The 25958-nt window shown below is 35.5% G+C and overlaps 2 protein-coding genes and 1 pseudogene across 2 annotated transcripts; all 3 read left to right on the top strand.

The window, feature by feature from the left end:
* Positions 1 to 8063: 8063 nt before the first annotated feature.
* Positions 8064 to 9644, top strand: LOC110944809 (annotated as a pseudogene).
* An 11270-nt stretch (positions 9645 to 20914) lies between these two features.
* LOC110944808 lies at positions 20915 to 22284 on the top strand. Its single transcript, XM_022186454.1, has 2 exons — positions 20915 to 21533; positions 21809 to 22284. Exons 1-2 carry the CDS (start codon positions 20915 to 20917, stop codon positions 22282 to 22284), a joined length of 1095 nt encoding a protein of 364 aa, XP_022042146.1.
* Positions 22285 to 22536: 252 nt separating this feature from the next.
* Positions 22537 to 23451, top strand: LOC110944807. Its single transcript, XM_022186453.1, has one exon. The coding sequence runs from the start codon at positions 22537 to 22539 to the stop codon at positions 23449 to 23451; it is 915 nt and encodes a 304-aa protein (XP_022042145.1).
* Positions 23452 to 25958: the final 2507 nt, after the last annotated feature.

The raw sequence follows: 25958 nt of genomic DNA on the forward strand, positions 1-25958 counted from the left end.
AGTGATTCACTAAAAAAGACACCTTCGGCCGAGTGTGAGTGATTTCTCCCGTGAGGTATGTGAACTTGTATATAAATGGAATTTTAAAAAGGCATGTTATGCCCAAATAAGTAATTTCTCTTATGAAACGTTCTAAATAAATCATAACGAATAGGATTGTAAATAAATAAAAATAAAACCCAATAAAGATCTTGGATTCCTGACACTCTATGACAAGCCAAAACCTTCTCTTCTACCCATTCAATTTGGGAGTGTAAGCCGCGTATTAAAGAGTTTTGCTTGAGGACAAGCAAAAATTCAAGTGTGGGGATATTTGATGTGTGTAAAATGAACATATAAATTACATCAAATGAGGCATAAAACTAACCCTTTTTAAGTACTAATGTTGGAAAAAGAGTGTTTTTGTCTTCCTTTTGTATTTTCAGGATTAAATGAGCTCAAATTAACCAAAGAAGCGAAAAGGCAGCTAAATCAAACATAAATACAAGAAAAGGAACATATGTGGATTGCCCGACCCTTCGACAGCATCCTCCCAAGCAAAACAGAGAAGGCAGAAGACTAAACACGCCCCGTGCTCAGCGAGCACGGGGCCGTGCCCAAGAAGCAGCAGATAAGACAAACCTATAGAAGCTTCTATTGCACACCATGGGGCCGTGCCCAGTGAACACGGGGGCGTGGCGAAAGTACTGCAGGCGCATTAATTGTAATTACGAATTACAATCAATGAGGAGAGAGATTGTCAGACAGGCACGGGGCCGTGCCCAGGCTTCTGTTCAGCCTATAAATAGGAGTGCTTGGTTTCATTGCAACTCATCCCTTGGCACACCACCTTTCTCACACTTCATCCACCATCCACCACCATCACAACACCATCATCCACCACCATCATCCATTGTCCATCATAGAGTGTGTGAGTCGTCTCGGAATCCAAGATTGATCGTAAGAGTTCTTGACAATCAAGGCCATGTTTGCCTAAGTCTCTTACATCACTTGGTGAAGACAAGTGTTTAGTATAATACTTTTTATTTTTAATCTTTTGCACTTTTTATTTGGTTTTGTATTAATGACTTTAATAACTAGTTGCTTATGTTGAAGGTGATTCTTCCTTATCGTTTGTTCGTGGTGTCTTGGCATTATTTTACTGTCTATATAAAATAAAAGATTTTCACCATTCATATCTCCACAGTCTATATGGAGGTATGTTGGCTACCTAGTCAGGGGTTAAGGGAACGGTTTGGTAAGGGTCTTGCCCTTGTTCAGCGTTTAGAGGTCCTGCAAGGGACCTGGGTCAAATTTCGTAGGATCTCCTTCAATACCCAAAGGTATTGGATGGCGGGGATCCAAACTCTTTGACCCCCTCATAAGTTAACTACTATTAATACTATAACCCAGCTATTTAGGACTGTATCCCTGCTGACTCAGACTACTTAGTCGAGGGTAATGTCACCTCCAAAAGAGGGGCCTACCATAATTTGCATTAATAACTTAATTCATTATCTTTCAATAATCCGACCCTTTAGGATTGTATCCTTGCTGACTCAAACTACTGGGTTGAGGGTAACGTCACCTTCAAAAGAGGGGCCTACTACAATAACTAAGATAATCTCTTAAACAAGTGCAAAAGTGCGAAAATAATCAAATGTTATACTAATACACGAGTCGGATCCAAGTGATTCATCTTGTCTATCTATTTTTTTTTATTTTTATTTTTCAGAATTTAGTTAGTTTTATTTTCTTAGTTTAAAAATCTTTTTCTAACATTTTGATTTGGTTAGACGTTGAGGATAAACCGGTACTAAAAGCTCTTGTGTCCTTGGACGACCTCGGTATCTTACCAACACTATACTACGTCCACGATGGGTGCACTTGCCCATATGTGTGTTTAGTGTTAGTAAATATTGTGTTTTATAAATTTAAAACTTGGCTAAAAGTGTAAAAAGGGCTTAAAATATACATCCAAAATATAACACACTTCACGCACATCAGTAATTTAGGATGTTTGCTATGGTTTGGTGTAGTGTTTATTGATAAAAACAAGTACATACGAGGCTTAGAGCACTAAACATTAGTGCTACTAATGTCGGGACAGGAAAACCGAAGCCAGAAACCTATTTTTTCACCTTTGCAGATTGTCTACACGGGGTCGTGTCCAGCCAACACGCCCCCGTGCCCACTTCCCCAGACCTGTTGTTTGTTTAAATCTGTAGATTTTTGCCAGACACGGGGTCGTGCCCAGCCAACACGCCCCGGTGTCCACCTTCTGTAAGTTTTCATTACTGGCACTCTAAACACGTGGTCGTGCTCATCGAGCACGGGGCCGTGTCCAGACGACCAGTAACATAAATTTTTGCTTTTTCACACCTTTTACACATTTTATCAACCTAAAAACTTATTTTTGGGACACATTAGGGACAATGTGTAATTTAAGTGTGGGGGGGATGCTAAAACTTGAATTTTTGCAAGTCCTAATCACAAGCCTGACACAAAACTCTATTGGAACTGCTAATCACCCCAAATTTTTTACAAAAATTTTCATTTTTTTACTTGTCTTAGTTTAAGTTGGGAATTACAAGATTTAAAAAGGTTAAATTTTTACAAATTTACAACCGATAGCGTCGTGATAAAAAGAACCAACATAAGAAAATTATGAAACAGCATGACAAGCTTAGTTAAAATTTGATTATATATACTTGATCACATAAAAACCCATTCCCACAAAAGTGAGTTTTGAGCCTTTATTGAGCATACAAATACATATCTTTAAACTAAATGTTCATTTTCGTTTTTTTGTGTGAATAGCCGCTTGGTTTCTTACAACTCTAGAACTTGCCACGACAATACATTCCCGGTCCTTACCAACTTAAACCCGAGTAAGTAAATGATGGAGGCATTAGGACTAACCCTTTTTATTTCTACACCATTATTTTTCTTTTTTTTACCACCTACCCAAAATCCCCCTAGTTAACCCTTTTGAGCCTAAACCTTTTCATTTCTTAACCCAAAACAAACACCCTTTTACCCACCAAAAACCCTTTTTCATTTTAAACCCTTTATTTTAGTAACAAGGCTCGGTTTTTTCTTATGACTTGCATATATATAAAAAAAATGATGATGAAGCCAAAAGAAATAAACAAACAAGTTTATCAAAAAAACCTTGTTTGAAAGAAACGCTTCATCAAAATAAAAAGTTATGAATAATAAAAAGTCTTCCGAAAAACCGATGCTTTTTACGCCTTTCGCCGTTTTTACTAACCATTAACCCAACCACCCACCTTTAGCTCAAGCCTAACCCTTCACCCCAAAAGTCCTCTTGATATTTACAAAGGTGTATAGTTAAAAAGGAGGAGGATTGATTGCTTGGCAAGCTTATGGTAGGAGTAAGTTCCATGCCGCTCTCGAGTGATTCACTAAAATACATATTCGGCCGAGTGTTGAGTGATCCCCCGTGAGGTATGTGAACTTGTATATAAATAGAATTTTAAAAAGGCATGTTATGCCCTAATAAGTAATTTATCTTATGTAATGTTTTTAATAAATCATGACGAATAGGATTGTAAATAAATAAAAATAAAACCTAATAAAAATCTTGGAATCCCGACACTCTATGACAAGCCCAAAAACCTTCTCTTCTACCTATTCCATTTGGGAGTGTAAAGCCACATTATAAAGAGTTTTGCTTGAGGACAAGCAAAGATTCAAGTGTGGGGGTATTTGATGTGCACAAAATGCAACATATAAATTACATCAATTAAGGCATAAAACTAATCCTTTTTTAGTACTAATGTTGGAAAAAGTGTGTTTTTGTCTTCCTTTTGTATTTTCAGGATTAAATGAGCTCAAATAAACAAAAGAAGCAAAAAGGCAGCTAAATCTAACATAAATACAAGAAAATGAACAAACGTGGAATGCCCCCCCCCCCCCGACAGCATCTTCCCAAGCAAAAACAAGAAAACAGAAGGCTGAACACGCCCCGTGCTCAATGAGCACGGGGGCGTGCCCAAGTGTCAGCGGAAAAGACAAAGTTGTAGAAGCTTCTATCGCCCACCACGGGGTCGTGCTCAGCGGACACGGGGCCGTGGTCAACTCTTAGATTCGCAGAATCTGAGGAAATCTTGATAGTACAGATACGCTTCTGCACACGGGGTCGTGCCCAGCGGATACGGGGGCGTGGTCAACTAATGCAGCCAAACTGCAATTAATGAAGAAAGAGAAGAGGGATGGACACGGGGTTGTGCCCGAGCTTCTGTTCAGCCTATAAATAGGAGTGCTTGGATCACTTGCAACTCATCTCTTGGCACACCACCTCTCTCACCCTTCACCCACCACCCACCACCCACCACCATCACAACACCATCATCCATTGTCCATCATAGAGTGTGTGAGTCGTCTCGGGATCCAAGATTGATCGTAAGAGTTCTTGACAATCAAAGGCCATGTTTGCCTAAGTCTCTTACATCACTTGGTGAAGACAAGCATTTAGTGTAATACTTTTTATTTTTAATCTTTTCGCACTTTTTATTTGGTTATGTATTAATGACTTTAATAACTAGTTTTGTATGTTGAAGGTGATTCTTCCTTATCATTTGTCCGTGGTGTCTTGGCATTATTTTATTGTCTATATAAAATAAAATATTTTCACCATTCATATCTCCACGATCTATATGGAGATATGTTGGCTACCTGGTCGGGGGTTAAGGGAATGGTTTGGTAAGAGTCTTGCCATTGTTCAGTGTATAGATCCTGCAAAGGACCTGGGTCAAATTTAGTAGGACATCCTTCAATACCCAATGGTATTGGATGGCGGGGGTCCAAACTCTTTGATTCCCTCATATATAAACTACTATTAAAACTTTAACCCGGCTACTTAGGACTGTATCCCTGCTGACTCAGACTACTTAGCCGAGGGTAACGTCACCTTCAAAAGAGGGTCCTACCACATTATGCATTAATAACTTAATTAATTATCTTTCAATAATCCGACCCTTTAGGATTGTATCCTTGCTGACTCAAACTACTGGGTTGAGGGTAACGTCACCTTCAAAAGAGGGGCCTACTGCAACAACTAAGATAATCTCTTAAAAAGTGCAAAAGTGCGGAAATAATCAAAGGTTACACACAAGGCGAGTCGGATCCAAGTGATTCATCTTGTCTATCTGTTTTTATTTTATTTTTATTTTTCAGCATTTTAGTTAGTTTTATTTTTATAGTTTAAAAACATTTTTCTAACTTTTTGATTTGATTAGACGTTGAGGATAAACCGGTATTAAAAGCTCTTGTGTCCTTGGACGACCTCGGTATCTTACCAACATTATACTACGCTCACGATGGGTGCACTTGCCCATATGCGTGTTTAGTGTTAGTAAATATCGTGTTTTATAAATTTAAAACTTGGCTAAAAAGTGTAAAGGGGCTTAAAATATAACTAAAATTATATAGACACCGACACGCATCAAGTTTCAACCTATTTACTTATGAAAGCGCATCAAACAGGTTAAATTAGGGTTCCAGTCAAACTTCGCCACCGTGATTTACTACTGTATGCTTCATATATGTGTAGATCCACAAACCCAAAGGTATGCTTCAACTGCTGAATTTGTTTTAGACAACAACATTGTAAGTGGTTAAACTTGCAGATCTGGCTACCCAGAGTATTTTTCATGACTTTTATCCTTCACCGGTGAAATCGAGCACATCCAGATCTGTTGGTTAGTTGATTTCTTATCAAGTGTGTGATTAATTGTTGTGTTAAAGTTCTTGACCTAATTTTATGAATTGTTAACAATTTTGGTAGTCTGATGAGGATTCTTTAATGGAAATTGCTCTAATTTTGTGAATGATTATTCTATTTTTTTCACTTTGTTATTTTAGTGGTTTATTTTATAAGTTCACTTTGTTGCTTCATCATAGGAGGTGCATCTTCTAGAATCAATTTTTGTAATAGACTAAGATTAATGTTATCAGGAAGTTCAAGTAATTATATTGTATCATTTAAGAGATATTAAGATAATCTAATATATAGAGCAGAATTGTTCTTTGAATTGTGTTCATCAAGTATTTGATGAAATGCCTAATTAAGTTTTGATTCTGCAAGAGAGAGACGGAAAGGAGATCTGGGAACGACCGGAAGTTGTGGTGGTTGTGTGACCGAGGTACTAATCGAATTGAAGTTCGTAGAAGTAATTTTATACATCAGCTTCAAAAGGTACTTAACTTTGATTGAATTGAAGTTTTTCATAGATCTTAACTATTTCTAGGGTTTCAATGTCTGATTCTTATCTTACGATTCAAGGTGAACTACCAATCAAAGAATCTCATATCTGGTGCCATTTTCAAACAAGTTTCTTTCAATTTCCTCTTTCATTTCTCGAAATTTGGTAATATATTTGGTTAATTTGTTGTGATTACAACCTGATTGTTGTTTAGGACTTTTGAGGGAGTGCAAAGAAATTTTTACTCTGATTTTTTAATTGCTTATAATTGCTATGTCAACTTAGACACCTCTTAAATCCCCAATGGCTGGAACTTTATATCGGGCTCTTGTGCTTGGAGCTCCCTCATTTGTCAAGGTAACTACATTCCCGCTGCTCATCCCTAAAAACCCATTTACACCTTGTTCTTTTCATTTGTAGACAGAGAACCAGAGAAAAAAAATGAAAGTTAGAGAGAAAGAGAGAGGAGAAGGAGAAAGAGAGGTAATCCTTCATCATCGACATCGCAGTGGTGGAGAACGAACCGGTATGGTTTGTTTTTCCGGCGTACCCCCTTGATTCCAACGACGGTGAAGATAGGTGAGACGAGGACCGGCGGGGCATTGACTGAAGTCTAGCCATCCAACACGACGATATGAACAGAAGCGACTATTAGGGTACTGGCGAGAATACAAATGGACGTTCTAACCTTGCATGCCCTGAACGCCTGTAGATCGGATGACTAGGTAAGCCCCCTACGTGTCGTTCTCAATTTACATTATTGATACGTTCAAAGCTAAGGATGGTTCGTATTTTCAGCAGGTTGGAGGACACACGTCGGTAAAAAACAAAGTTGTTGGTGGACTCCGTGAAATTAAGGTTCGAGTGCTCTTTCTCTTTGTATCTTGATTGGTTATGGTTAGCGTCTCCGTTCAATTTACCTACATACTCAGTTCCGTCGAGTTGAATACGTCAGTTGCTATCGATTGGCATAAAAGATGAATGATTCTTCAATATAAATGATTAAATTAGGGTTTCGATTTTGAAGTTAGTATTACTTATAATTGTTCTTTGGGTTTCCATCTTGATTTGAATACAGCAGTTGCGATCGATTAGCATCCTAATCCAGTTTCATCTGCTGATGTGATTCTTCAAACACAACAGGTAAAGGATGCGGTTTTGTCAGATTTGCATCCTAATCCAGTTTTATTTATTATTAAAAATGTTATATAGATCTTAATCCATTTTTATTTATTATTAAAAATGTTATATAGATCTTTGTTGGTTAGCGTCTCCGTTCAATCCAGTTTCATCTGCTGATCGATTAGCATCCTAATCCAGTTTTATTTATTATTAAAAATGTTATATAGATCTTTGTTGGTGGACATAATATTTGTAGGAAAAGAATGTGGTTTTGTCAGATTTGCAAATAGGTAATCATGAATTATAAAGTGAAATCTATCCCGATTGAGTTTTCGACCGGTTTGGAAGTTTTTTCGTCAACTGTTGTCTAGATATGGTTTATCCCTGGTTCTATTTTTTTGACCGTATTTGAAAGAGGCGTATCATGTTGTAAGGGGACCGTAAATCTAAGCTTGCTAGAGTGTATGGACTTGAGCCTTTTGCGAGGCACTTTATCCTTAACGAGGATGCAATGTCGTTTGGTCTGATGATGGATTTGGTGCAAGATGAGGTGGCCACTAAGAGCTGGTATATTTTTCATTGTCATATCTCATATGGAACTGTGCAGGTTAATTTTTGACTTGATTGTTTGCAAATAATCCAGTCTCTAAGCACAAAATAGTATAACTTAAAGATGATTGTTTGCGTTTATGATGCAGGTGAAAAGTCACAATCTGCATACAGACAGGGTGAATGTTAATATTCCCAAGAATTTTAGGACATGAAGCTGGAGAGTATGTTCCATTTATTTAAAAAGTTGTGTAACATTTATTAGTTTGAATTATATAATCCGATTGATTTAGTTAACATGAACAACACAGGGTTGTGGAGAGTGTTGGGGAAGGAGTGATTGATCTTCAGCCAGGGGATCATGTGCTTCCTGTTTTCACATGAGAATACAAAGAGTGTGCTCACTGTATGTCCAAAGAGAGCAACATGTGTGACCTTCCCAGGATCAATACCGACAGGGGAGTCATACTTCACGATCAAAAATCTAGGTTTTCGATCAACGGCAAACCCATCTTCCATTTTGTGGGGACTTCTACTTTCAGCGAGTACACAATTGTTCATGTTGGATGTCTTGCGAAGATCAACCCTCTTGCCCCTCTTGATAAAGTTTGTGTCCTCAGCTGTGGGATCTCCACTGGTACAAATTTAATTTGATGTCCTGATCACTTGTTTTGTTGGATTTTTTCGACCTTATTTTGACCAAAAATAATTTGTGTTTCTTAGGGCTGGGTGCTACTTTAAATGTTGCAAAACTGAAAAAAGGCTCTTCAGTGGCGGTTTTCGGTCTGGGAGCTGTGGGACTTGCTGTATGTTTTCTCAAACTGTAACACTTAAAATATGTAATTTGTATGAATCTATTTCAAATGCTGAAGAATTATCTGTGAATAGGCTGCTGAAGGTGCAAGAATTGCCGGTGCTTCAAGGATCATTGGTGTTTATCTCAATGCCAATAGATTTGAGCTTGGTAAGTATTAAAAAATGTACATATGTTGTAGCTAAAATGTGTACACACATAAACTAATCATAATGACTTTTGTTTTTGTTACAACAGCAAAGAAATTTGGGGTTACAGAATTTGTGAACCCAAAAGATTACAAGAAGCCAGTGCAAGAAGTGATTGCAGAGATGACAAATGGAGGGGTTGACAGGAGTGTTGAATGCACTGGTCATGTTGATGCTATGATCTCTACTTTTGAATGTGTTCATGATGTATATTTATACCCTTTGCTTGAATATATATACATATCTATTTTGTATAGTAGTTGTTTAACATTTGTTGAGTTTTGGTGCAGGGTTGGGGTGTTGCTGTTCTTGTGGGTGTTCCGCATAAAGACGCCGTGTTCAAGACAAGTCCCATGAATGTGTTGAACGAAAGGACTCTGAAGGGTACCTTCTTTGGAAACTATAAACCGTGATCTGATATTCCTTCGGTTGTAGAAAAGTATATGAACAAGGTAACTAACACATTGATTTTTTTAGTTTACAATTACTAATAAAAAAGGTAATTAAAAATTGAAGGATTTGAGGGTGATTTTTTTTTTTTTTTTTTTTTTGCAGGAACTTGAGGTGGAGAAGTTCATAACACATGAAGTACCATTTTCAGAGATCAATAAGGCCTTTGACTTGATGCTTAAAGGGGAAGGTCTTCGTTGCATTATTCGTATGGATGCATAAATAGTTTCAAAGAGGGAGCAGCAACTGTCCGCATTCTTTGTGTTTTGTTTCTCATCATCGTTGTTAGCTGTCTTAATCTTGATTGTAACCCATCAAAGATTTTGAGTTTGAATCAACAATAGAAGGGTTAATGGATTTAAACACCCCCAACTATTGCCATTTGGCTGCTGGCACTCTCAACTTTGACTTTGGCTCACACCACTCCCAACTAAACACTTGGGTTGCTGTGTCACCCCGTCGTTAACTAGCCAATAACTCTGTCAGTGGTTTTTGCTGATATAGCATTTTTATCTGATGTGGCATGATGACGTGTACAAAATTATTATTTTTAAATATTTAAAAAGATACCCACCCCTTCCTCTCTCCACCACCACCACCTCACTTTTCCCCTTTCTCAAACCCTAACTCTAATCAATCCTCCACTCCAATTCCTTTATTCCATCCAATCCGCCATGAATCCAACTCAGTAAATACACACACAATCTGCCACATGAATCCACCTCAATACGTACACATATACGGTTGGTCTTACACAAAATATGTCACTTTCAAGGACAGAAATGGAAATTGGCACCACTATATACCCTCAGTTTTTAGAAGACAAGTAAATAAAAAATGGGGATCTGAAGAAGAAGATGCTCGGATAAATGAGGCTCCGGCAAGAGTGTAACGCCCTGCTTTTTCATACTTTCCATAATTAGAAAGCTCGCCTTGTAATGCTATTTTTGGAAATCTTGTATTATTGTAGTCGTCTTTTCGTTGTAAAATCCGAGACTTGGATCATAAATAAAATTCGTATTTCTTTAAATTCACCATCTACATATTCATACATGTTCATACGTTCGAATTCATTGTACATCGAATCCTTATTTGTAATTCATACTTATATGATACTTATTCACGATGCATGTCCATGCTTGTCCTTAAATTTTTGATACCTAAAAACCCCTAATAATATGCTTATTTATACAACGGTTAATCATCTAATAGGTGACATATACTTGTCACTTACAAACATGTTACATACTTGTACATTACACTTTTTACCTAGTTAAATCATGTTTTATTTCATATTTCACCTTGTTACAAGTTAGGGGAAACATTGTTGCATATTATTACACAACTTAATTAACAAAATTACTCATTATAATGTTTTAAAAAAATAAAAAAAAATAAAGAAATATGGCAGCCCCAATTCAGCAAAATTCAGCCCCATATAGTTGGGTTTTGTGGGCTAGTTTCAAGGTGTAACCCCTTCTAAACACTTCCAAAGCCCAACCCATTGAAACCCTAATCCTTCCCCCTATAAATAACACTTATAACCAGCCTCCCTACCACTTTTGCAAAACTAAAAACTCTCAAAACATCCTCCAAACCGTAGCTGAAAGCAAGGGTTCGAGCAGATTGACACCCCTTCACGAAAATGAGCATAACTCACCCAATTCTTATCCGATTCACTCGATTCTTTTTCCTACTACTTTGTATTGACCTTATCTACGTTTCCATGGGTTTTTCACAGTAAATAAGTCCCTGGAATGTCCCCAAATAGGCTCCAAAGTGGGCTGTTCGTTTCTGTTTTTATCTAAACTTTGTTAAACTCATCCAACTTGTGTCTAACACATCTCACACCTATGTCCTAATGCTTACAACCTCACTTATGGTTGGTTAAGCTTAAAAACAAGGTTGAGACACTATAAATCAGAGGTTAAAACCTCAAATACTTTCTGTTTTGTTAGGGTATTTAACCCACAAATCATGTCAAGCTTAGATCTTGATGAATGAGTGATTATGGAACAACTTGGGTTGTCCTACATACAATCCTCACATGATTTGATGATTTCTCTATAGTTAGGTTGTTTATGTTATTGTGCTAAACCTAGTTCGTGACCCTCCTTGGTTGTTTTTACATCAAGTGAAGTGGTGAACATTCAAGGGGTTCCTAAATGGAAGCATGTTCTTCCTACCCCATACATGACATCTATGATAACACGAGGTGCCTAAATGAAGATCCTAATCTTCTACCTCCTACATGAATTATTGGACTAAATAATATGTAGTACTTAACCTAGATATATATATATATACACACATTCGAACCTTTGATGTTGAACTTATGTTTATATGTTAAAGTAGTAGAACATCACCTAAGACCTAAACCTTGTTGTGATTCTTATGGGTGTTCAACTCATGAAAACATTATCATAACCCTTGTGGTTACCAAGTGTCATACAAGTGTTAAGTGTTGAAGATGATTATTTTCACATGCTATTCTGATATCTTACTTTTATGTTGTTTTAAATACCGAATCTCGACTCTAAGCATACTTGAACTTTAACCCTACACATTCAATCTTCTAACCTCATCAACTCGTCAATAATTGGATAATTGGAAAGCATATGCAAACTTTGTGAGTATACTCGTATTTCCCCTTTTTACTTTTACCACTTTTGGGGTGTAACATGTTTACCTATCAACAAACTTACACATGAACATTTTGCTTAAACACATGAACATTCCTATAACATGCTCGTATACGTGATGGCTTGATACTTTAAACTTGGGTGAAACTTATGTGTTGAACTTATCATTAACTTCGTACGAGCCAAACCGTGACATATGTAGCGCTATAGGATTAACGACCCGCCCTTTATCATCGGTAATGTCATGAGCATATTGCGTTTCCTTGGTTTGATATGTTAGACACATGCCATGTTTAAATGTTTATCTTGAATCACATGCTTGCTATGAGGAATTGTTTAAAACTTATCTTTTGCTATGTATGTATCAAACTTGTATACTCGCCTTTGCTTTTGCATTGAATTATTTTAAACATGTTACAGGTTGATGAAGATGATGCTAAGAAAAGAAGTAGCGTTGATGCCTAGATACACATATAGACGTTAGGGTTTAATATGTTGTATCAATTTTGTTATGTTGTCATGTTATTTTGTTAAACTTGTTGTATTTGAATTTCTTGTAATGTTGACAATTTATCTTATGAAATGAAATCGGATTATTTAAATACTTGTCGTAATTATTAGCGTTATGATGTCTCGAGCAATCTTCACACTTCGTCTCATCCCGATGTTTCTGCCATTGGTTAGGGTGTGACAGATTGGTATCAGAGCCATAACTATAGGGAATTAGGAAAAGTAGGAATGCTTTAGCCTTGTCTATAGTTTTAGAGCCTTATTCTTTTGTTTTACTTGAAACTACTTGCATGCTACCTTATTTGCTTTATTCATTCTCTTTTGATCTTTTAAGCATATATGGCGCTTATGTGTTAACACTTGACATGTTATACTTGCTTTATTATGTGCCAATACATGTTTTATTGTCCCACTCATTATGTGCTATTCTTAATATGCTTCATTGTGCGTTTATATTTGTTGTTTATTCCTTTAACATACTCTTTCCCTCATGCATTTTACTCGACTATTCTAAATCCGTAAACACTCGAGACAAATTCACCAAAATAGGCGTGAAACCCACAATTTGGTGAACGACTCACAATCTACCTATTCTTCTTTTTACACGAGATATCGCCATTAAGCTAGGAGTGAAATCCACATCTTAATGGTAAATCTCAAATTTCAAATTCTAGTGGACCCTCGTCAACATGTCGAAATTAAATTTTGACCCGACGAGTACCAACCACACTTAGGATACGAAATCGTCAAGTTAGGGGTGAAACCCGCACCTTGTCGACTAGTTCCACTCCTTGATATTTTGTTTTTCATAAATCCCGCCAAGTGTCGAAATTTCGATTGATTTGGGACATGTAGTAACCGGAAGGGTAAATACCGTTAACCGACTTGTCGGCGAGAGTATTTTACCTATTAGGCCAAAGCATGCTCCTCAAATTAGAAAGACTTTTCGACCACTTTGGTTAGTCAAAGTTCCGTTTTGGAACCATCCAAATTTTGATCAACATGTGTTTCTAATATTTATTTTATACGATGCAATCTTTCAAACTCGAGTATACTTTTGATATTCTCTTTTCATGCACACAACATATTGAACCTTTTCGATACATTTATATATATGCATGATTTCATATAATTTAAATTCATATTCCTTGTAACGACGAGTGGAGACATATCATTAAGATTGGAGTGATTTCCTTACCTTGACGACTAACTCCACTCCCCTTTTTCTTAAAAAAAAACAACATCACCAACGAGTTAGGGGTGATTCCCTTACCTAGGTGATCGTTACCAAAACATCTCTTCAAAAATTTCTTATTATGCAAACTCGATCATATTTTATACCCAAATTATTTATCATTATTCAAAATACCCGCTCATACCGATTTCAAAATACATTGTTTTATCAAACGTACTTCTTATTCTACAATCTATTTTCACTCAACTCATATACACGAGATTCTTAATCATGTCTTAAAACGTTTTATTACTCGAACTCCAAAACCTTACGAAATGCTACGTACCAATTAAATCACTCCAATGAAACTCTTGCCCATGAACTTCATATTCGACTTAATCACTAAAACATGCTCACATTATACCGTCATAGTAGAGACTTCCATTCTTAATTGAAACCAAACCAACATTTCTCAATTACTTATAGGATCTTATTGATATTATGAGATCGTTTTACCAAAGAATATTTCCAACCTCAACGAACCATTTGTCAAAACCCTTTAAAATGAACACTAAGACCTTGATAAATCCCTTTTCCAAGGATCAACGTATTCACAAAAAAAAAAAAAAAAAAAAAAAAAAACTCAAAATTTCTTGTTTTGGATGAAACGAACTTACTTTTTCGAAGACCTTTTCCTACACCTATTTTCCAAAACACGTGGGCAAGAAGGCTTCATGGGGACCGACCATCTTCGGATTTCGTAAACCCTTTTAAAACAAAAGTAGCATTTCCATTCATTACAAAATACGATATGCATGACCAATAAGTACTTTATATCCTCTTACATATGCAAACTATATTCTACCTTTTAAACCAAGCTCAATCTAAATTTGATTCAATAAACTCAACGTTTCGTTTAAACAACTATACATGCATATCATCATACACATTTTTGTGGTTTCATCGCGACAATTTCACTTATATCGTTCGTATTTATATGCTCAACCTTTTGAGCGCTTTTACATACTTAACTTTGTTATGTTTCAATTAATACTATATACGTAATCATTACTATTTGTACTCACACTCTCACTCATATTCATAATAATACATTTTATGCTTATACTTATAATCGTATTCATACTTGTACTCATGTGTTTTATGCTTATACTTATATTTATACGTTTCATGCTTACACGTATACTCATACTACTCGTACGTTTTATGTTGATACCCATACTTACGTGCGTTTTCATACTTAAACTTATGCTCATACTTTCATCCTTACTCATGATTCATACATTCGTACCTATACGCGAGCGTAACCCGAGGGATTCGCTTGCGTGGGTCCCACACATACTTAAGCATGGACTTGCTTATATACTATATTCTTGTACGTACACATTCTAAACTTTTTATGTATACCCCGATTCATACACAACTAGTACAAGCTATGCGGATCATGCGACGATCAAAATAATCACGGGTGCACACGGGATTATAGTGATAGGCGTATGAGAACCATAGAGTGTGCTACTGCGTATGGTAATACACGGAACGTAACATGACACCGAAGACGAAATGGACGTAACATGGTCAAAACATGGTGGATACGCCGCTGGTACTTCCTATATATAAGTGTTTTCACCATGTTACAAAACTTTCGTAAAACGTGCCATGAGAAATTCAGTGTTTTACAGACCTCTTGGACCTAATACAAGCTTTAAGCAACTCACAAACACATTATGTCCGATTATCCATGACGAGACTTCATCCTTAACATGCTACTTTCATCTATCTAATGCCCATATCATTCGTATACTTGCGTTCATTTAGTGTCAATTGTTCGCCCCATGCTCCTATTTCCTTCCTTTCATACGAACCTCGTTCACAATCAAGCTCGTTTAAGCATTCAAATCCTAACTTATCTTATTACCCTTAGAACTTTCTAATTTTTAGCCATTTCAAATCGTTTTACCTATACCTGTTTACCCCTGCTTATGCCTCAAACCCATTTCGGCTCGACAAATCATTTTACAAACTTATCTTTATCTTCCCAAAATCTCGTACTTTTCAAAACGTTTCAAAATCTCAAGTCTCGAACTGTTACCAAAACTCTTTAAATCTACCTCTTAAATAAATTTCGGGACGAAATTTCCTAAAGGAGGGGAGACTGTAACGCCCTGCTTTTTCATACTTTCCATAATTAGAAAGCTCGCCTTGTAATGCTATTTTTGGAAATCTTGTATTATTGTAGTCGTCTTTTCTTTGTAAAATCCGAGACTTGGATTATAAATAAAATTCGTATTTCTTTAAATTAACCATCTACATATTCATACATGTTCATACGTTCGAATTCATTGTACATCGAATCCTTATTTGTAATTCATACTTATACGATACTTATTCACGATGCATGTCCATGCTTGTCCTTAAATTTTTGATACCTAAAAACCCCTAATAATATGCTTATTTATACAACGGTTAATCATCTAATAGGTGACATATACTTGTCACTTACAAACATGTTACATACTTGTACATTACACTTTTTACCTAGTTAAATCATGTTTTATTTCATATTTCACCTTGTTACAAGTTAGGGGAAACATTGTTGCATATTATTACACAACTTAATTAACAAAATTACTCATTATAATGTTTTAAAAAAATAAAAAAATAAAGAAATATGGCAGCCCCAATTTAGCAAAATTCAGCCCCATATAGTTGGGTTTTGTGGGCTAGTTTCAAGGTGTAACCCCTTCTAAACACTTCCAAAGCCTAACCCATTGAAACCCTAATCCTTCCCCCTATAAATAACACTTATAACCAGCCTCCCTACCACTTTTGCAACACTAAAAACTCTCAAAACATCCTCCAAACCATAGCTGAAAGCAAGGGTTCGAGCAGATTGACACCCCTTCACGAAAATGAGCATAACTCACTCAATTCTTATCCGATTCACTCGATTCTTTTTCCTACTACTTTGTATTGACCTTATCTACGTTTCCATGGGTTTTTCACAGTAAATAAGTCCCTGGAATTTCCCCAAATAGGCTCCAAAGTGGGCTGTTCGTTTCTGTTTTTATCTAAACTTTGTTAAACTCATCCAACTTGTGTCTAACACATCTCACACCTATGTCCTAATGCTTACAACCTCACTTATGGTTGGTTAAGCTTAAAAACAAGGTTGAGACACTATAAATCGGAGGTTAAAACCTCAAATACTTTCTGTTTTGTTAGGGTATTTAACCCACAAATCATGTCAAGCTTAGATCTTGATGAATGAGTGATTATGGAACAACTTGGGTTGTCCTACATACAATCCTCACATGATTTGATGATTTCTCTATAGTTAGGTTGTTTATGTTATATTGCTAAACCTAGTTCGTGACCCTCCTTGGTTGTTTTTACATCAAGTGAAGTGGTGAACATTCAAGGGGTTCCTAAATGGAAGCATGTTCTTCCTACCCCATACATGACATCTATGATAACACGAGGTGCCTAAATGAAGATCCTAATCTTCTACCTCCTACTTGAATTATTGGACTAAATAATATGTAGTACTTAACCTAGATATATATATACACTCATTCGAACCTTTGATGTTGAACTTATGTTTATATGTTAAAGTAGTAGAACATCACCTAAGACCTAAACCTTGTTGTGATTCTTATGGGTGTTCAACTCATGAAAACATTATCATAACCCTTGTGGTTACCAAGTGTCATACAAGTGTAGTGTTGAAGATGATTATTTTCACATGCTATTCTGATATCTTACTTTTATGTTGTTTTAAATACCGAATCTCGACTCTAAGCATACTTGAACTTTAACCCTACACATTCAATCTTCTAACCTCATCAACTCGTCAATAATTGGATAATTGGAAAGCATATGCAAACTTTGTGAGTATACTCGTATTTCCCCTTTTTACTTTTACCACTTTTGGGGTGTAACATGTTTACCTATCAACAAACTTACACATGAACATTTTGCTTAAACACATGAACATTCCTATAACATGCTCGTATATGTGATGGCTTGATACTTTAAACTTGGGTGAAACTTATGTGTTGAACTTATCATTAACTTCGTACGAGCCAAACCGTGACATATGTAGCGCTATATGATTAACGACCCGCCCTTTATCATCGGTAATGTCATGAGCATATTGCGTTTCCTTGGTTTGATATGTTAGACACATGCCATGTTTAAATGTTTATCTTGAATCACATGCTTGCTATGAGGAATCGTTTAAAACTTATCTTTTGCTATGTATGTATCAAACTTGTATACTCGTCTTTGCTTTTGCATTGAATTATATTAAACATGTTAGAGGTTGATGAGGATGATGCTAAGAAAAGAAGTAGCGTTGATGCCTAGATACACATATAGACGTTAGGGTTTAATATGTTGTATCAATTTTGTTATTTTGTTAAACTTGTTGTATTTGAATTTCTTGTAATGTTGACAATTTATCTTATGAAATGAAATCGGATTATTTAAATACTTGTCGCAATTATTAGCGTTATGATGTCTCGAGCAATCTTCACACTTCGTCTCATCCCGATGTTTCCGCCATTGGTTGGGGTGTGACAAAGAGAGACGGGGTGTATTTATAGGGTAGTTGCCCCTCTCATGCGACATCATCTTTGGATTAGATCTGATCTGATGATGTTGAGCCCATGATTCAATCAATCCCCATTTTCCCTGAAAATCAACAATCCTTTACATAAAGAATGCCAATAAGCAATATAGATGTATCATATATGTGTGTATACAATTATTTAGATGGTGAACGATGAAAATGAGAAGGCGATGATATTAATTTATGTACGGATTCGAATCCGAGCATCGTAATCAGTCATGGGGTTAACTTCGACCCGGTGTTGCAGCCATGGTGGTGATCGTCCCTCTTGTCTGATCTTCATGTTACAGATCTGAGCCTCTCTCTCTGCTTCACTTTCTCTCTCTTCTCTTTCTGATCTCGTTCTCTGTCTCTCTGTCGTTGCGCCGCCGCCGTGTGCGACGGCTCCCTTTCTTCCGATCTGCAACGTGAAGGTGGTGGTGAAGGGTTGTTGGCGGTGGTGAAATGTTGGGGAAGGAGGTTGTGGTGGTGGGGGTGGGGGTGATGGCGGTGGTGGTGTTTAGGGAGGAGAGAGGAGGGGGTGGGGCTTTATATATAAAAAATATATTTTGTTTTATTTTTAGTTATTGTTATTATTATATTAAAAACAGATTTTTCTCCACATCATTAAAAATTATTAAATTAAAAGTCTGAACTAGTAAACTAATTTTTAATATAGGCCACGTCATCTTGCCACGTTGGACAAAATGGCCACGTCAGCAAAAAGAACTAACCCAGTTAGTGTTTATTTAACGATGGGGTGATACAGCAACCCAAGTGTTAAGTTGAGAGTGGTCTGAACCAAAGTGAAAGTTGAGAGTGCCAGCGGCTAAATAGCAATAGTTGGGGGTGTTTAAATCCATTAACCCACAATAGAAATTGATGTCTATTGAATCAACAACAGATGATATATTATAATCTGTTTTTTATAAAGATATGTAACAAAACGCAAACAATTTAAATGATATATTATAATCTGTTTTTTAGTATTTGATTTCGATCGTTATTAAACATACCCGTGTGTTCACACGGGTCTTACTACTAGTATATTAAAATAGGGCCCCTAGAAATTTGTTGGCCCAAAGAGGTCGCTTATTATCCTATATAGGTGGGTCTTCCAATTCAAATTATACAATGGATCTCTATTATGAAAACTATTAACTCAGAACAAATCCAAATGATCCAGTGCCACACGCCGCCATTGCCCACTTATTGCTACCACCTAGCAGATGTCGTTGACACCACAACCGTCGCACCGCCGTCGCAACCTCACCGCCCATAGCCTCCACCATCACAACTATTTTTGCATTGTCATTCTAAGACCGCCCGTAGTGGGGCGTGTTTTTTAAAAAAAAATTCAAAAAAAAGCCCTATAACGCCCCGGTAACCACTACACCCGGCGTTACCGGGCATTATTTTCGAAAAAAAATCACATCGGCGTTTTAATTAAAAGGCTTAAAATTATGGGGGGCCCAGCTTTTTACCGTTGACAAACGGTCATATTATTTATTTTTTTTTAATTTAAAATATTACCCACTATATATATATCACCCCACATTCTCACACTTTTTTATAAAAAACCCACTTTATCTCCTACTTTCTCTCCCACTTTCTTCTATTTTTTATAAAAAAAACACCCACTTTCTCCTACATTTTTATACAATCATGCATCCATTCCGACCTACTTTCTTCTATTTTTTAGTTATTTTTTTTTTAATTTCAAGTAGTGTAATTTTTTTTTTAAATTAATGAAGTTTTTTATGTTTTAAATTAAAAAAAAATAATTGTGAAATGATTGAATGGGGGGTTATTGGCATAATGCCCCACTACGCCACTTTTTGCTATAATGCCCAAGTGTGACTAGGATGCCACGCAGAGCCGGCCCAATGGGCTTACAACCCAAGGCTTAGGCCTAGGGCCACCCAAAATGAAAGGCCTCCAAATTTTTGGATGGTTCTTTGTATACTAGGCCCATTTTTTTGATTTTATACTAAACAAATAATAAGAATCCCAAAAAAAATAAAGCCTGGTGAATAAAAGGCCCAAAACTTGTCTCGGTCTCACACAAAATTGACAAACCAGACGCCGCTTTGCAGGTTGGAAAACGGAATTATGGAAATCATGCTGTCTTCCCCTCAAATTTCTCAATCGTCGCCTCAATCCCCTCGATTGCCATGGTTACAGGTATTTATAATATCAGTTCTTGATTTGATTTTATATAAGTTCTCACATCTCGATTTGAATTGATATAAGTTCTGAGTTCCTTGTTGATTTTAATCGTCCATCAATTTTCGATTTGTATTGATATAAGTTCCTTGTATTGTCGTTTTGAATCGTCGATAGTTCTTCAGTTCTTGTCTTCTGGATTTGTGGCAGACAGACGTGGTCCCGTGGTTGATCTGTTCTCGGAACTCAGTGGGCAGTGGCATCGAGTCTCAACTCAACACTCAGATTCTCGGAACTCGGAAGTCAGTGGCACAGCCGCACATGTTAGATATCTGATTTTTTTCGCGAATCAAATTGTTTAGCAGTTTATTCTTCTTTCATGATTAGGGCTTATTATCCATCTCTTAAATAGATTTATAAAGTTGTTTTTTCTGAATAAATTTATATTTTAGCATTAGCAATGTCAAATCGAATTCGATCTTTTGAATCTGGTCATTCAAAAAGGCTAAAAAAACGTAAACAAGAAGCTTTAATCGAATCACAAAAGGGAGCACTTCTAAAATTTTGTACACCTACAACAAGTCAACCTACTAACGATAGTGATACACCTACAAATAATGAACCTACAAACGATAGTGATACACCTACAAATAATGAACCTATAAACAATATTGATACACCTACAAATAATGAACCTATAAACAATATTGATACATCTACAAATAATGAACCTACAAACGATAGTGATACACCTACAAACGACGAAAAACCTACGAATGATGAATTTACAACCGATGAAATACCTATAAATTTTGTTGATCCAAGTCAATGGAATAATATTAGTATTGATCTAAGAGATATACTCGTAGAAAAAGGTCCGATTAAAATTCATGATTACGATTTTCCACAAGATGAAAACTCAAGAAGCTTTAATACATCTCACTATATGCGAACATTACCAAATGGTGAAACGCTAGAAAGAAAATGGTTGATTTATTCTATAGATTTAGATAGAGCGTTTTGTTTTTGTTGTAAATTGTTTAACGTTAATCAATGTACTAGTAGCTTAGCTAAAGAAGGTAATAGCAATTGGAAAAATATTAGTAGTAAATTAAAAGAACATGAAAAAAGTAAAGTACATATTAACAATATGAGAACATGGATGGAATTAGAGACAAGATTGGCGAAAAATAAGACAATCGATAAACAAAATCAAAATCAAATAAATAAAGAAAAAGAACATTGGAGAAATGTGCTAAAAATATTGCCCTTGTAAAGAGTCTTGGTACACATAATTTAGCATTTCGTGGGACAAATGAACAATTGTATAAAGAAAGCAATGGTTTATTTTTAGCCGGTATTGAGATGATTGCAGAATTTGACCCGATAATGCAAGAACATGTTAGACGCATAAAAAATAAGGAAATTCATAATCATTATCTTGGACCCAGAATGCAAAATGAACTAATACATTTATTATCAAATGAGGTCAAAACAAAAATTATTAAAAAGGTTAAAGAAGCCAAATATTTTTCAATTATTCTTGATTGCAGACCCGATATAAGCCACAAAGAACAAATGTCCATTATCTTACGATGTTTAGATATTTCGCCAACTTCAATAGAAGTTAAAGAATACTTTTTAGAATTTTTAATAGTGAATGATACAACCGGTAAAGGTCTTTTTAATTCTATTATTGAGGAACTTAATAGAATAGGACTCAATGTGGATGACATTAGAGGTCAAGGTTATAATAATGGTTCGAATATGAAAGGAAAACATAAGGGAGTACAAAAACGATTGTTAGAAGTTAATCCTAGAGCCTTTTAAGCTCCATGTGGTTGTTATAGTTTAAATTTAGTTATTTCTGATATGGCTAACACTTGTGACAAAGTTCAAGATTTTTTTGGAACCATACAACGTATTTATTCTATTTTTGCATCATCCACTAAAAGATGGAAAATTTTACAAGATAATATACCTTATTTAACTCTTAAATCATTATCACAAACACGTTGGGAAAGTCGATTAGAAAGTGTTAAAGCAATTAGGTTTCAAGCTCCAAAACTAAGAGATGCATTAATGGATTTGTATCGTGATAGTACCGAGGCTAATGTTAAAAGCGAGGCTAAATCTTTAGTTGAAAATGAGTTGGAAAAATTTGAATTTTTATTAGCGATGGTTATTTGGTATGAGGTTTTACATGCTATTAATGTAGTTAGTAAAAACTTACAATCAAAAGATATGTGTATTGATATTGCTATAAAACAACTAGATGGACTTATTATTTATTTTAAAAAGTTTAGGGATGAAGGATTTGAAAATGCTATGATTGAGGCTAAAGAACTTGCTTTAAAGATGGGCATTGAACCTAGTTTTCGTGAAAAACGTGTTATTCGTAGAAATAGAAGATTTCATGAAAATGTTGATAATGAGACTTTGAAAACTCCTATTGATTGTTTTAGAACGGATTACTTTTTATACATAGTAGATCAAGCTAGTGTTTCACTCGAAAGTAGATTTGCTCAGTTTAAGGAGTTCGAACAAATTTTTGGTTTTTTGTTTAGTATAAAAAAGTTAAAATCTTTAAATCATAAAGTTTTAAAAGAGAAGTGCATTTATTTGGAAAAGTTTTGGAACTATGATAATCATATTGATATTGATGGTTTAGATTTATTTGAAGAACTAAAAATGCTAAGAGAAATTATACATGTAGAATCTGACACACTTACTAATATATTAACTTATATCAAAAACTTTAATTCTTTTCCAAATGCATATATCGCCTATAGAATTGTGTTAACCATTCATGTAACCGTTGCTACCGCAGAACGTAGCTTTTCCAAATTAAAACTAATAAAAAATTACTTAAGATCTACAATGTCACAAGAAAGATTAAACGGTTTAGCTATTATGTCAATCGAAAAAGATTTTTTAGAAGAACTTGATTACGATAATTTCATCAAACAATTTGCCTCGGTTAAAGCTAGAAAATAGATTTTATTTAAACATGAACTATAATTATAGAAAACATATGACTTTAAAAAAAATTTTAACTACGCCAATTATAAACTTTTTAGTTTATAATTGTCGGTCCTAAGCCCGGATAAAGGAGGAGGGTTTTTGTTACTAAATATGGTGAAAATGATAACTTTGCAAAAGGGCCACCACTTCGTAGTTCGATTAGGGTCTCCGAAAACGTAGGAACGGCTCTAATGCCACGTGTCGGATAATGCCCCATAATGAAGGCATTATATCAACTTACCACTACACATGGTCTAATAGGCTTCACCTATCATTGTCACTAGCTGGCAAAAGAACATATTTAGTGGTGAACTAATTTTGGTGTTATTGTTTTTCTTGAACGAATTGTTTCAGTCTGAACTTATTTTGATAAACGTCCATTTAAACCCATACAAAATTGATACTTTTCTAAAACAACGATGTTTTGAATCTATTTCAACCCATTACCTCCAACCGATTTACCGGGCTTATTTCTTGGTAGAATTGGTACCAAAACAAATCCTTAAAAAACCATCACTCTGACTGTACTTATATGAGAGAAAGACATTAATTATGGTGATTTGGAATCTATTGTTTTAAATTGAACAAGCATAACTTTACTATGGAATTGTCTAATATCACACACAAATTTGGTGCATTTTATAATGTTAAAAATGTAAAAACGAAAAACATCATAATAGACCTAAAATTTGCTTTGATGTTAAGTACCTGACTTATAGTATCTTCTAGAAGAACCAACTTCACCTATTTTACCCCCGTGATTGCCCACCATATTCATCCATCATTCTCTTATTTTCTCAAAAATAAAAGAGTAAACTGCTATTTTGATCCCTAAGGTCTGAGCACTTTTGTCATTTTAGTCTAAAACTCAGACCTTTTGTATATGGGTCCATGTGGTTTCAGTTTTATTGTCATTTTGGTCCAAAAATGAAATCAGCTCAGATTTCTCAAATAAAATCATGGTTTTTTTCCTTTTCCTCAGTTTAATGAAGGGCAAAATGGTCATTATAAGCTTTCTCTCTCTACCCTAATTCTCTCTAGCCGTCACTCCAAACTTGGATTAAACTCCCCTGAGTTCATATATTCATGTTGTGTGGAATTCATATATTCATGCTTGCTGATGTGGTATTAAAGGCTTTGAATTCGTTATCTTTCCTGCGGTTATGAGGATCCAGCCCTTAACCTAGATTAAACTCCCCTGAGTTCACAGTAATAGGGCGTGTAGGTTGTAACCCATCTGATACTGTAGTATCAGCATTGTTATTCATGTCCATCTCAATATCTAAATTTGTAACGCCCCAAAACTCGAATTATTAAAATTGTTAGTAAGACCCCATGTCTAATAAAATAGAATGTAATAACTAGGTTATTATACCTAGTCAAACGTTTAGCAAAACAAGCAAAGGTATAAACTTGACGGACCAAAGATGAACAAGGGGAAAGTTATGTTTTAAATTAATAAAAACACACACATCTCGTGTGTGTTCTGGAACAATCAGAAGGGGCTCCATAGGAGCCAAGCCCTAATTCTTCAAAAGCTTCAAATCAAGGGATGATTCAAGGCTCAAATTCGCAAATAAACATGGAATAATGATCACCGTCACAAGGGGATCGTAAGGTATGTCTTAGAAGTTAGATTGGTGATCTTTCACGAAGTGGGTTTTGATGTAGATCGCGAATTTGTATGAAATTGAGAATGGGTGTGTGTTAGAATCATCATATTGGACATGGGTTATGCATGATTTAGGTTAATTCGATGTTTTTGGATGAAACCCATTTGTTATGATGAAGATGATGACATGGGTGAATCATCCATGTCCAATTTTGCTTAATATTGATGTATTTTGATTTGCATGATGAGTTCTTGTTAGAGAAATTAAAAGAAATGTAATACTAGTATGTTTGATGTTTATGCATGAATGATTCGTGTTGATTAGGAAGTGGAATTTGATGAATTGTGTATGAGATTAGAAGATTGTGCATGAACTAGTTGTACTTTATGTTTAGGAGGTAGTACATACGCCAAAGGCATGATGATATTATGAAGAACTTAAGTTTAGATCACTAGTAAGTGATTAATAATGTAGTAGTAGAGCGGGTTTTAGATAATGTGATGTAAATTGATGATTTACTTATGTTAATGATGTTTAGAATCAAACATGTGTTTAGTGATAATTTTGATTATGTTGATGCATGTGTTATGTATTAGGTTTTGATAGTAATATGATGTAGGTGATAATGTAATCTTGTTTGAATGAAATGATTCATGAGGTGAATATGGGGAGAATATGCTTAAATTGCTTGTACAATGTGCTTAAATGTTAGTACGCACGCCAAGTGTTTGACAAAATGACTAGGTGAAGTAGAAAGTGAAATTGTATGCAAGTTGTAAGTTTACATGTATAGAAAGCGATTGTGGTGAAAGTAGTAGTTACTAACTTGAAAAAAAATGTGCTTTAGATGGAACTTGTATATGAATT

Source organism: Helianthus annuus, chromosome 6 (assembly GCF_002127325.2).
Source record: "Helianthus annuus cultivar XRQ/B chromosome 6, HanXRQr2.0-SUNRISE, whole genome shotgun sequence".
Lineage (NCBI taxonomy): Eukaryota > Viridiplantae > Streptophyta > Magnoliopsida > Asterales > Asteraceae > Helianthus > Helianthus annuus.

Excerpts from the sequence above, each read along its gene's own strand:
- LOC110944808 (XM_022186454.1), top strand. The coding sequence starts at position 20,915 with ATGTCAAATCGAATTCGATCTTTTGAATCTGGTCATTCAAAAAGGCTA. Across the intron at positions 21,534-21,808 it reads TAGTAGCTTAGCTAAAGAAG|CCGGTATTGAGATGATTGCA; the intron begins GTAATAGCAATT and ends GTTTATTTTTAG.
- LOC110944807 (XM_022186453.1), top strand. The coding sequence starts at position 22,537 with ATGGATTTGTATCGTGATAGTACCGAGGCTAATGTTAAAAGCGAGGCT.